This window comes from Festucalex cinctus, chromosome 18 (genome assembly GCF_051991245.1).
Source record: "Festucalex cinctus isolate MCC-2025b chromosome 18, RoL_Fcin_1.0, whole genome shotgun sequence".
Lineage (NCBI taxonomy): Eukaryota > Metazoa > Chordata > Actinopteri > Syngnathiformes > Syngnathidae > Festucalex > Festucalex cinctus.
Genome location: NC_135428.1, coordinates 23,063,966 through 23,078,000, shown reverse-complemented (window position 1 = coordinate 23,078,000; position 14,035 = coordinate 23,063,966). Strand labels below are relative to the sequence as shown.

At 42.3% G+C, this 14,035-nt stretch overlaps 1 protein-coding gene across 9 annotated transcripts in view; it reads right to left on the bottom strand.

The window, feature by feature from the left end:
* Positions 1-649: 649 nt before the first annotated feature.
* Positions 650-14,035, bottom strand: part of acer3 (alkaline ceramidase 3) — a 106,731-nt gene continuing 93,345 nt past the window's right edge. For 7 of the 9 annotated variants that reach the window (XM_077504165.1, XM_077504168.1, XM_077504166.1 and 4 more), the window contains one exon: positions 650-983. In XM_077504165.1, the coding sequence (XP_077360291.1) occupies positions 891-983 (93 nt within the window). In that variant the 3' untranslated portion in view covers positions 650-890. The remainder of the gene's footprint in view (positions 984-14,035) is intronic. The other 2 variants (XM_077504161.1, XM_077504162.1) reach the window with 2 other exon arrangements.

Sequence of the window (14,035 nt, the reverse complement as noted above, 5' to 3'; positions counted from 1 at the left end):
TTGGGTTTGAATGAGTTTATGAACTTTTGCACTATTCTAGTTACTAATGTTTAGAATCATAAACTATGTAAATTGTTGCCACTTCGGCATCCATTGTAGCCTGATTACCACATCTGCGGCCCCTTCTCAAGGTTTCTTTTTTAGGGCCCGAGCAGCGACCGTTGCGAGGTCCCTATTGTTTTGTAAAAAATCTTCTTTTTCTTCTTCTTCTTCTTCTTCCTCTTCTTCTTCTTTATTCTCCGCAAACGATCGCATTTTTGAGGACCTAAACATTTACGAAAACTCACAGAACTTTGCACACTCTTCGGGCCCGGCGAAAAATTTGATATTCTGATGTTGTCATAACAACGTGACTCTATAGCGCCCCCTAGCATAGAAAAATAAAAACCAATCCTGGCACGTTTGACCTAGAGCTACGAAAATTGGCAGGCACGCGTAGCACCCCGGGACGCACAAAAAGTCAATTGGGACCATGTAGCTAAAATGTACAGGAAGTGAGCTATGAATTTTTGAATTTCCAATTTTTGCCCATTTTGGCACATTCACTGAAAAATTGGTCAGAAAAGCCTTAAGATGTTGATCATGCCCCACACCGAATATTGTAACTTTTCGCCAAAGGGCGTGGCCGTTACGGTGCGGCAAAGTCTGAAGATTTTTCGTGACAATAAAAGCTGCTTTAACTTGACCCAGATGATCCTATCTTCTCAAAATTTCACACAATTGATGAGACTCCATCCCTTAACACGTCTACGAACTTATATTTCATCTTACTGATAGCGCCACCTAGTGGCACTTTTTTTTCTTACGATTTTTATTCAACGTTTATCTCCAACCACGTTAACTGGACCTACCTCATATTTGTTCAGATGAGGGTTTCCGCCTTCATGCTGTCACAACATGAAGTTTGTGACTTTTCGTGAATCGCTGTGGGCGTGGCTAAGCGCTGTTCGCCAAGAAAACAACACCAATTTTGAGGGCCTAAACTGGCACAGAAACACATGAAACTTGGCACACACATTTGGCCTGGCAAAATGAGCAATATGCAATAGTGTTTTGTACTATTTTTACAAAAATGACTCAATAGCGCCTCCTAGAATTTTTTAACGAAGCAGCACCGGTTGTACGTTTAAGCAAGATCTTCGGAAATTTTTAGGTGTATGAGGGAGCCCAAGACCTACAAAAACGTCTCTTGGACCCATGTACTAAAATGAACAGGAAGTGAGCCACGAATTTTTGAATGTCCCATTTTTTACGATTTTAGCACATTTACAGGGGTCATACTTTTGCCCACTTCTCCTACACGTTTCATCCGACTGACTTCAGACTTGACCTGGACCATGTCAAGACCTGAGCCAACGACAGAGGGGAAAATCTTGATTTTTCGAAATACTATATGATGAGGGCGGGGCATCGATTTTGTGTTCCGCAATGAAAAAGGATATGCTCAATAACTCCCCGGTACATGCTCCAAAAAAATCCCAAACTTGACATGTATGTTTATCGTCAAGGCCTGAAGGTATCTCTATGACAATATTCAATTATATATGCAGCGCCACGTAGCCCTTGAGGCATAACAAAAAAATACCCCACTTACGGTATTTTTACAAAAATTGTAAACACGTTTCACAATGAAAAATGATATGCTTAATAACTCTCTGGTAAATTCTCCCAAAAATCCCAAACTTGACATGTATGTTTATAGTCAAGGCCTGAAGGTATCTCTATGACAACATTCAGTTATATATGCAGCGCCACCTAGCCCTTGAGGGATGAAAAAAATACCCCATCCATCCATCCATTTTCTTGACCGGTTATTCCTCACAAGGGTCGCGGGGGGTGCTGGCGCCTATCTTAGCTGGCTCTGGGCAGTAGGCGGGGGACACCCTGGACTGGTTGCCAGCCAATCGCAGGGCACACAGAGACGAACAACCATCCACACTCACAAGCACACCTAGGGACAATTCGGAGCGCCCAATCAACCTGCCATGCATGTCTTTGGAATGTGGGAGGAGACCCCACTTACGGTATTTTTTACAAAAATTGTAAACTCATTGTAAGTGTGATAACTAAGTCATTTATGAATATTGTTTTAGTTTCCACCACTGAAATTGTTCACTGGCATCAGACCGATCCAAACGTATGTACTTTTTCATTTTGTTTTATTTATTTTTGATTGCCCCTTTGGACAACAAAAGCAACATTGTGCATTGACTACAACGAGCGATGATGTGTATATATACTTTTACAAAAAATACCAATCAGGGCAACTCATTGCCTAAAAATAAAAAAGGACGCTGATTTTTGCAGGTCTTAATCACCAAAACCCGTTGAGCTTGACACACACACTGGAAAAAAAATACTCCACATGCAAAGGTTTATTATGCCATTTTCAAAGAAATTCTGCTTCCAATATGCCAGTACCCCAACGTGCCTGTACCACAACGTGCAAGTACCCCAACGTGGCCCGGGCTGCGGGGGCCCTTTATAGCTGCTCGCAGCTCTAGTTTTTTTTTTTTCTTCTTTTTTTTTTAAAGTTTTTCCTTGCCCTTTTGTGGTTCAGGGGTTGCCTTTGGTATTTGTCAACTGTGGGCACGTGAAGCCCTGTGAGACTTTTGTGTGATTAAGGGCTATATAAATAAACTTGACTTGACTAACTTTTTAATTTTACTTGAATTTAATGACTTGATTATCATGTTACACTCAAGTGAATATTTTGGCTTGTCTACACACTGGTATTTATCATTCATATCAAACTTGACAAAGCTCCAGCTGAAGAAAAAAAAAAAAATCAAAGCAAGATGTTGCCACATATTAAGGTAGCAGCCAGACTGTTTTGTAAAACTGGTGACTCACATTGAATAAATGCCCCATTAATAAGTAAGTTTTTCAATACATGCATTTGAAAATAGGTATTTTAGTTAAAGCAGTAAATAACACTCACTATACATTTTGAAGATAAAATGTTTTTATCATTATTTTCTAGTATATGTATACATATTTTCAACTATTTGATTACCTGTATTATTCCAAAAGTTGCACCCTTCTACAAAAAACACTCACATTGTTTTTTGATGGCTTCAGCCTTAAGGTTTACAAAGACCCGACAATAATCAATGACATATATTGTCTATTTTATTTGACAACATTAAATACTGGCACAAAAAGTGAGACAGCAGAGATTGATTTTCTGGTCACATAACAGGCATAGTATCATCATCATGTGATCAATAGTAGAACACATAGCACAGGGTGAGGTACAAACTCAAAATGATATTTTTCTTTAATGACCAGGGAATAAGGTACAACACAATATTTTGATGTGAACAAACAAGGCAGCGTGGGTTAAGCTGCACACCCACGTACTAATAAGGCACCCAATTTAACAACCGTATACAAGTTTCTTCGTTTCTTCTATCGTTTCTTCATTACTAGACGTTAACAGTGATGACAAGTTGATACATACCAGTGAGGAATATAGGCACAAACGGAATATTTCTCTGTCTCACATTATGTTCATGTTTGCAAATTTTTGTTCAGAAAGACAATGGCGTCGTATAGCAGTAGTGTCACCTCTACTAACTTAACTCTTTTACTGCCACACGTTATCAAAAAAAACAAACAAATAACAACAACCCCACAGTGCCAACCGATTTTGAGCATTTTAACTCATCTTTCAAGGCAAACACAATATTGTGTTCTTTTACGACATATACAACGTGGGTACTATGGAAGCCCAAAAGTGTCAAAATTCAATACATAAAAAGGCCTTTTTGAAATAACTATTCTTTTGATAAATAACAGGCAATTATGTAATATGGCCATTAAATTTTAAAATGAGGTGTTAGTATTATTATGAAAAGTGTTATGCTATTCTTTAATATGTAACAAATATTTTATTTTTGTTAAATATTTCATAATGATTATTTTAACAACGTCATACTTTTAAAAAAATAATGACAATTAATTTATTTTCAAGGTTTTATAAGATAAGAAAACGTTGTTTTACAAAGTCAGTTTTTATTTCATAATGTCCCTTTCTACAATGGTCTTCTTTTACATAATGGTGTTTTACAGTCGAATGATTTGGTCTGTCAATCAAATGACATGAGGCAGAGCCAGTTACGTGATTGGCTGAGTCCCTTATACAGACATGAAACAGCACTTGCAGTATCGATTCATGCGCGGAGAGTTTAGCGCCTGATGAGGAGCCACGGCGGTCACAGGCTTGCTAAAGCATGGATACGGAAGATAAGTCACTTTCAGAAGTACTCCAAGAAGTAACAAATAATTTAGAATCGGATCACAACGTAAAGGCCTTGTTAAACTTCTGCGTCAGGCTCCGGGGTAGGCGTCACGGCGATCTTGGCTCACACACAGGTGGTCCCACCCACTGACTTTGATTGAGAGGCCAAGTCATTCGGCTGTAAAACGCCATTATGTAAAAGAAGACCATTGTGGAAAAGGACATTATGAAATAAAAACTGACTTTGTAAAACAACATTTTATTATCTTATAAAACCTTGAAAATAAATTAAACGTCATTATTTTTTAAAAGTATGATGTTGTTAAAATAATCATTATGAAATATTTAATCAAATTAAAATATTTGTTACATATCAAAGAATAGCATAACACTTTTCATTATAATACTAACACCTCATTTTTGTCATGATGCAGGGCTCTCAGTGTTGCTCTTCTTTTTTTTTTTCAGTCTCTGAGTGATTGAGGGGGCGTTTCCCCTGGCGCCGCACCTGCGGTGCATCAACATTAGGCCTTTATAAGGACTCTGACGTCGCCTGGATGACGTCGGATTATTCTCCCAAATCTACAGCCATTGCCTTGTGTACTTTGCTATAGTTTAGTTTTGTTCTCGTAAGTTTTGCTACGTTATTTTGTGTTGTGACTTTTTGCCTGTTATGTTTATTAATTAAGAGCCATTGAGTTACTAGTAGATTTTTTCATCTTGCCTTTTGCAAGCACCTTGTGTTTCTCCCATTTTTTCCATCCTGGCTTGGTCCAGCGCTTTTTGTTATTTCCCCTATTTTTGAACTGTAATAAATCCTATCAAACTCCTCTGTTGCCCGTGATCTTGGGATCCACCTCTCCAGTTCATACTGGACTCTGACAGAATAATCCGACCATGGATCCCACGGACAACAAAGAGGTTAGACATGCATTGGCTACTCAGAGTCGTCGGGTAAGCCAACACGAAACCTCACTCGCAGAGCTCCGCGATGCGGTGAACATGCTAGCTCAACATTTCAAGGAGCTGAGCTCCCGAGTGGAACAGGGGGACGCCAGGGAGGGGGCTACCGCAGGTGTAACTGCCGCGGCTGCACCCCGGGAACCCATACTGCCTCATTATGGAGGAGAACCGGGGAGCTGCGGAATTTTTTTACATCACTGCTCCCTTATTTTTTGTCAGCAGCCCCTTACCTACGCTAGTGACGATGCTAAGGTTGCGTTCATATGAGCCTCTTGACGGGACCGGCAGCGTCTTGGGCAATGGGCGTAAGCAGTACACGGCCCGACGTCCGATTCTCCTACCAGCATTTCGTGGAGGAATTACGTAGGGTTTTTGATCACCCGGTGAAGGGCAAGGAGGCCGGAGGGCAGCTAATAGACTGTGTGCAGGGGAAGCGTTCCGTCACGGACTTTTCATTGAGTTCCGCACTCTCGCTGCTGAAAGCGGCTTCAACGAGCCCTCATTGTGTTGCCTGTTTCGGCGAGGGCTAAGCTCCATGGTGAAGGACGAACTCGCCGTGCGTGATGACTCTGATAGCCTCGAGGCTCTCATCTCCTTGGCCATTCGGCTAGACAATCGGCTGTGAGAGAGACAGCGGGAGCGAGGACGAGAGCGTCATGCGTCACCGCCAAGGCGAACCGGGCTCGAATGGAGGAGGGCTCCCAAGCCCGTGGTATCAGAGATGTCGGCAGGAAGCACCGACGTCGTACCGGGAGTGGAGCCGATGCAGCTGGGGAGCGGACGTCTTCGGCCCGAGGAGAGGCAGCGACGGCTCAAGTCGGGAGCGTGCTTCTACTGCGGGCGGCTGGATCATAGCGTCGCCTTCTGTCCAGCAATGACTGCTCAGCCGACTCGCCGCAAGACCAGAGTGGGCAGCAGGAACGCCAACCCTCCAGCAGCACCCCAACACCCGGATGACTCGCGTGAGTGCCATCAAACGTCTTCTGTGTCGCCCCCTCCGGCCGAGGAGGGGGTAAAGCGGCTCGAACTCTCTGGCGAGGTATTTTTGCTGGACAAAAGGATTAAAATCACTGCCTTGGTGGACTCAGGGGCAGATGACTGTTTTGTTGACCCCAGTGTGGTAGAGGCTCTGGGTGTAGTTCTAGATAAACTTCCTAAACCACGTGAAGTGTTTGATCTCAACGGGCACCCTCTGGGGGTGGTGTAGTATTCAGCCGGACTACTCGGTCTGTGTCTTTCGGGTAACCACGTCGAACATATACGGTTACTAGTATTACCATCGCGGTCAGTGTCCATTGTTTTAGGGTTACCTTGGCTAAAACTCCATAATCCTGATATTGATTGTAGTAAACCAGCATGAGAGAATTGGAGTACCTTTTGTTATGCTCATTGTCTACGAGCTGCTAGCATGGGCTGCCACCCACCTTCCCAGCAAATAGATGAGCCAATTAGCTTGAATGGTGTACCCGTGGAATATCATGACCTCCGTAAGGTGTTTAGTAAAGACCGTGCACAGTCCCTACCTCCACATCGCCCGTATGACTGTGCTATTAATCTTATACCTAACACTCCTCTGCCTAGTTCCCATCTGTATCCTGTATCTCAGCCAGAGCAGGAGGCCTTGCAGGAATATATTTCTGGTGCGCTGGCGGCAGGTTTGATCCGGCCCTCGACCTCCCCCGTCGGAGCCGGCTTCTTCTTTGTCGACAAAAAGGATAAGTCCCTGCGTCCGTGTATAGACTATCGTGGTCTCAATGAAGTTACGATTAAGAATAAGTATCCATTGCCATTACTGGACTCTGCTTTCGCACCATTACAATCAGCTGCAATCTTTACTAAATTAGATTTACGTTCCGCCTACCATCTAGTTCGTATCCGGGAGGGTGACGAGTGGAAAACTGCTTTTAAGACTCCCCTTGGCCACTTTGAATACCGCGATATGCCGTTCGGATTAACTAACGCCCCGGCCGTCTTCCAATGCCTGATTAATGATGTTTTGAGAGATATGATAAACGTTTTTTGTTTTGTATATCTTGACGATATCCTGATCTTCTCCCGTAACCTCAAAGAACACCAATGTTATGTACGTAGGGTACTCCAGCGCCTCCTTGAGAATCATCTCTATGTGAAAGCCAAAAAATGTGAGTTTCACACCACATCGATCCAGTTTTTGGGCTTTGTTATTGAACGGGGGAGAATCCGGGCAGACACAGCCAAAATCCAAACAGTCCTAGATTGGCCTGTTCCCTCCACGCGTAAACAGCTACAGCGATTCCTAGGCTTTGCCAACTTTTACCGGCGTTTTATTAAAAACTATAGTCAAAGAGTTCGACCACTAACAAGAATCACGTCAAGTAAACTCCCTTTTAAGTGGACTAAGGAAGCTGATGTCGCATTCATGGAAATTAAGATGGTGTTTGCTAATCCACCAGTTCTGTACCACGCTAATACTGATCTCCCCTTTTTGGTTGAGGTGGACGCATCGGATACAGGAGTGGGGGCCGTGCTGTCGCAACGCTCCCCAATTGACCAGAAGATCCATCCTTGTGACTTTTTCTCTCGACGCCTCAGCTCAGCGGAGGCCAATTATGATGTGGGAAATCGAGAACTGCTGGCAGTGGTCCTGGCCCTCCAAGAATGGAGGCACTGGCATGAGGGGGCGAAGGAACCCTTTACAGTTTACACAGACTATAAGAACTTGGAGTATCTACGGGCGGCCAAGCGAATGAATCCCCGGCAGGCTCAGTGGGCTCTGTTTTTCACACGTTTCAACTTCAACATCACCTATCGTCATGGGTCAAAAAACGCCCTCTCTCGCATGTTTGACCCGGCACGAGAGGACGCAGAACCGGCGCCCATCCTTCCCGCACATTGCGTGATTGGTGCACTTCAGTGGGAGGTGGAACGTAAGGTGATCGATGCTCAGCAAGGGCTTCAAGTTCCCCCTGAGTGTCCCACGGACAAATTGTTTGTACCAGAGACTCTCCGTTCGGAAGTATTACGTTTGGGACACGAATCTAAAATTACGTGCCACCCAGGAGTGAATAGGACTTTTCAGGTACTGCAGCAGCGGTTCTGGTGGCCTGAAATGAGGAAGAACACCCAGGACTACGTGGGGGCATGCACTACATGCGCCTGCGGGAAGCCTTCCAACCAACGTCCGGCAGGGTTGCTTCAGCCTTTGCCGATTCCTTCCAGGCCCCGGTCACACATTTCACTGGACTTTGTGACAGGTCTTCCTCCCTCACGTGGTCACACAGTGGTCCTTACGGTCGTGGACCGTTTTTCGAAGTCAGCCCATTTCATCGCCCTAAGTAAACTCCCGACCGCGCTGGAAACCGCCCAACTGCTCATTCGTCACTTCTTTCGCCTGCATGGTATCCCTCTGGATATTGTTTCGGACCGGGGACCCCAGTTCATCTCTCAAGTATGGAGGCGGTTTTGCCGAGCCATGGGGGCAACGGCCAGCCTCTCATCCGGATACCATCCCCAGTCTAATGGGCAGACTGAGCAGGTCGACCAGGACCTGGAAGCGGCTCTGCGGTGTGTCTGCCTCGACCAGCCCTCATCATGGTCCACCTTCCTGCCGTGGGTGGAGTACGCCCACAACACTTTGGTCTCATCAGCCACAGGTCAGTCCCCCTTCTACGCAGCCTACGGCTACCAGCCTCCACTATTCCCTTCCCAGGAAGGCCAGGTCGACGTTCCCTCTGTCCAGTTACACTTGAGACGTGCCCACCGGGTTTGGCGTGAGGCTAGGGCGGCCTTATCGCGCACTGCGACCCGCAACCACCAGATCGCGGACCGACGGCGGCGGCCCGCACCAGCTTATGAACCTGGACAGAGGGTCTAGCTGTCTTCTCGAGACCTGCGGCTGGCTGGCAACTCCCAGAAGCTGTGTCCCCGGTTTATCGGCCCTTTCGAAATTGTGAAGATGATGACTCCGGTGTCTGCGAGACTGAGTCTGCCCCCCACCATGAAGGTTGTTGAATTGAGTAGATTGAGTGGGTCAGATGAAACGCCATATCATGTAAAATGAGATAGCAAATTAATGGGCTAGACTCAATTCTTAGTTAGAGACCAATTGGTGTCTGTAGGACTGAATCATTCTTTGGCCTCTGGGTGTAGTTCCTCAAAGTAACCACCAGATGCCGCCAAACCTGTACAACTAAGCCACCCACTCAGCATTGCCCGGACATTCCATATAAGATACAAATTGAGTGTAAATAAATGATATCCTGAATTAAGTAATAATACACAACACAATCTATATTCGACAATTGTTAACCTGATTTTTGGATCAATGTTTGTAGCACATTGAAAGCCAACTATGAAGTTTTGCTGTCTTTTCTTTTTTTCTCTTTTCTTTTATTTATAAGTGATACTGTCTTTTATCGCTGATAATATTGCTGTAACTGCATTGAAAAGATTATCTGTATGTATTGTTTGATTTAACAAAGATATATACAAGATGTGCAACAGAGATTAGAATTAACCTGTTAAGTGCCCTGAGAGAATTTGGGATTTAACATGTCATGTATATATATGTTATTCATGCTTGCTTAATTAATATATCTATGATGTTATTTATTTTAACGTTCATCATTGTCGAATAGAGCTGAAGACCTTGACATATTTTCATGTATGACTCATCATTCAACGTTGTGTATCCATGACACATTTGTAAAGAATGTATGACTTCATCTTCATGGCTCGTCTGTGGAAAATTAGGAGTCCCAACAAGTGCGCTTTGATATTTCTGGAGGCGGAAGGACATTCACGGAAGAAGTCAGTGGTCTCACCCAAGGGGATAAAAAGCCGTCACCAGCTGCGATCGGGGCTCTTTTTTTCTTCACCCTGCGATGTGGTCGGTAAAGGAGTGTATTCCCGAAGAAGGATTATAGCTGCCTGGGACTTCGAATTTTTTACGAAGGACTTGGATTAGCTGACTGGAATTCTTCTTCTCTGATTGGTAATGTACAAATCTTTTAGCAATAATGATGTATAATAGGAAGATATGAATGACTAATCGCGTGTTAGGGTAGGGGCCATTTAATACACTCTCATATCTTTAAAATTATTTTTGCCAAAAACATCTTATTGTCAATCAGGTCTTAAGCTTTTCCGAGAAATGATCAATCTCAGAAAGCTCTTGTAAAAGGTTTATATTATTCTTAATTTTCTGTTTTTATTTTATTTTATTTTATTTTGATTGATTTAAAGTTTTATCATTAAATGTGATTTTGATGATTTATATTGGTTATCTTTTATTGTCAATAAAATTGTTTAAAAGACAATTTTTGAATCAATCATTTTATTGTTTTGTTTTAATCTTTATTTTATTTATTTTTGGTTTTATTTCTTTTTGGACGTTTTATAAGTCCGAGGTCATTTTATGAGACCGAATAAAATGATTTAAAAACTAATTGTGATTTAATTAGTTTGTTTGGTTTGTTTTAATTTTTATTATATTTATTTTTGGACGTTTTATGAGTCCGAGGACGTTTGATAAGTCCTTATTATTTGTTTTTGATTTTATTTTTATTTTGGACGTTTCATAAGTCCTTATTTGTTTTTGATTTTATTTTTATTTTGGACGTTTCATAAGTCCTTGTTATTTGTTTTGATTTTATTTTTATTTTGGACGTTTGATAGGTCCTTATTATTTGTTTTTGATTGTATTTATTTTTTGGACGTTTTATGAGTCCGAGGTCGTTTTATAAGACCTTATTATTTGTTTCTGATTTTATTTTTATATTTGGACGTTTTATAAGTCCTTATTATTTGTTTTGATTTTATTTTGGACATTTTATAAGTCCGCATTAATATTAATTTTTCCCCTCTTCGAGGAGGACAACAGTAACGGACGTTTGGGAGAAGGTAAGTGCATTTGAATAACCTCTAACCAATGCTTCCATCTGTATTAATAAAGTCAAATACTCCAGCTTGATATGTAACAAATCCGTATGATTCTAACAAGGATTATTAAATTACTAGGTCAATAACAAATGCAAACAACTCAGAGAAGTGGAGCTGCCAATATAAGTGAGGTGTACATGCTAGCATTCCTGGGCTCTGTGTGTGTGGTTACTCACTCAGGATTGATAGGTGTATGAAAACGGATTGGCCTCATGATAAGAAGACAGTGAACAAACCTAGGTGAATCCACTTTGATATATCGGCTTATTTAATTCCCGTCTCCTCACGCTGACGCCTTAGAGCTGGTGAGGAAAAAGGGGAATTTCTAACCCTTTAGTTGGAGAGTCGATCAGGACATATTTCCCGATTTAAGTCCTGCGGGTAAGCGGAAGTTGACAAGGTACACCCTGTTTTCCATGTTTCATTACTCGAGCCAGTGTCTTCCAGCCCCCTGAACACATCTACAACATCGCCGCCGGCACCTCGCATTATCGACGGCGATCCTGCATACACAGTCAGGGAGATTCTGGACTCCAGGCCTCGGGGCAGAGGTTTCCAATACTTGGTCGATTGGGAGGGCTACGGGCCAGAGGAGCGACAGTGGGTCCCCCGCTCCTGGATCCTGGATCCGTCCCTGTTGCGTGATTTTCATGCTGCCCATCCGTCTAAACCAGGTGGTCTGCCAGGGGGCGTCCGTTAAGGGGGGGGTACTGTCATGATGCAGGGCTCTCAGTGTTGCTCTTCTTTTTTTTTTTTTTTTCAGTCTCTGAGTGATTGAGGGGGCGTTTCCCCTGGCGCCGCACCTGCGGTGCATCAACATTAGGCCTTTATAAGGACTCTGACGTCGCCTGGACGACGTCGGATTATTCTCCCAAATCTACAGCCATTGCCTTGTGTACTTTGCTATAGTTTAGTTTTGCTCTCGTAAGTTTTGCTACATTATTTTGTGTTGTGACTTTTTGCCTGTTATGTTTATTAATTAAGAGCCATTGAGTTACTAGTAGATTTTTTCATCTTGCCTTTTGCAAGCACCTTGTGTTTCTCCCATTTTTTCCATCCTGGCTTGGTCCAGCGCTTTTTGTTATTTCCCCTATTTTTGAACTGTAATAAATCCTGTCAAACTCCTCTGTTGCCCGTGATCTTGGGATCCACCTCTCCAGTTCATACTGGACTCTGACAATTTTAAAATGTCCATATTACATAATTGTCTGTTATTTATCAAAAGGATAGTTATTTCAAAAAGGCCTTTTTATTTATTGAATTTTGACACTTTTGGGCTTCCATAGGGTACCACATGAAAGATCGCATTCCATTCTTTTCATTCGAAACCCCCCCCCGAATGTTTCTACCTTATCCCGTTCTTTAGTAATCACCATTTGAAAGGAAGTCATTTGAGTGACATTGAGTAAAAATTGAAAAGATAAGGAGAAAACAAGCTTTTTGTGAAAAGATACATTTTCTCCACAACAGTGACTTTGACACCAATAGTTTTTTTTGTTTTGTTTCGTGACGCCCTACGAATGAGATTTAATGTGACAAAGGCTTTGATCATTCACGTTATCCTTGAAAACGTTCCATTTCATCAGATTTTGTCACGTTTCATTGTAATTTTATTCGTCGTCTGTTTTTGATTCCACAACCCATTGACCTGGCACTTAGACATTGTACTGGCCATTGATTTAAAGCCGTGTTTACCGTATATGGAGACGTTCTAGTTATTCCGATTAAAATCATCCCGATGATTACATGTAACTACATGCTTACATGTAACTACTTTACGTCAATCTGATCGTCTTGATCATGATCGGTCGACAATTGTCATTTTTATGTAAGATCTGTGATCGCCTGTAACGTTATAATTTGTGCGAGTGATCAATAATGTCAGAGGTGGCAAATCCAGCTTCAGAAAGTAAAAACCCCGTCACCGTTTGGCTTTAGCACCAGGTGCTAGCTAGCTAGCTCCCTAGCTAGCTCCTATGGTGCTCCTTCGCCAGTTAGGGAGCTAGTTAGCTAGCATCAATGGCTAAAGCCAAACTGTGGCATGGTTTTTACTTTCCAGACCTGGATTTTCCACCTCTGAATGTCATTGAACGGAACCGAGTTGTTTTGCGCTATTGTGAGCCCGAAAGATAATCTATTTTTAGCCTTGCTGCGTATGTGTGTCGGCGCGGAGCAGGAATGCTGGGAGGTGGAACTTCCACCTCCACGCCCTTGAGTAAAAGCCTTTGTATATTTTTTATTTATATATACGTTTTTACTGGTAAAAATTAAGGAAACCATTTTATTTACATCTAATAAAATAACTAGCTACAGTGTGTGTTTTTTATTTTATTTTATCTCTTTAATAATTGCAAATAGCTTCCATCACTCAGCGTACATAACATTAACTTCCCCGCCGGCCATGTATATTCAGTGAATCACAGATGCAACTACCTGACAGGCGTAATGTTTAAACAAGCACGGGAAAACCGACGCATGAAACCTTTCCTAAAAGAGGATACGAGAAAATATGGTCAAATCGAACTTTGTGTTGAAGCTATTTTCACGATGTGATTTACAGTACTTAGTTTGCGTAGATTGGGGGGTGGGGGGGGATCTCTGGTGGAGCCAAACCAAACGGCTTCACGCAACGTCCTGTGCAGATAAAAAGTGGACAATGTAATACAGTCAGCTTTCAAAAAGCCAAAAATTTAAAAAATTAAAGCGTTAACTCTGGAGATTAATTTAAATTCATTAAAGCGTTAATTTTTTATTTTTTTAAACTCAGTTAACTCTCTCTCTCTCTCTCTCTCTCTCTCTCTCTCTCTCTCTCTCTCTCTCTCTCTCTCTCTCTCTCTCTCTCTCTCTCTCTCTATATATATATATATATATATATATATATATATATATATATATATATATATATATATG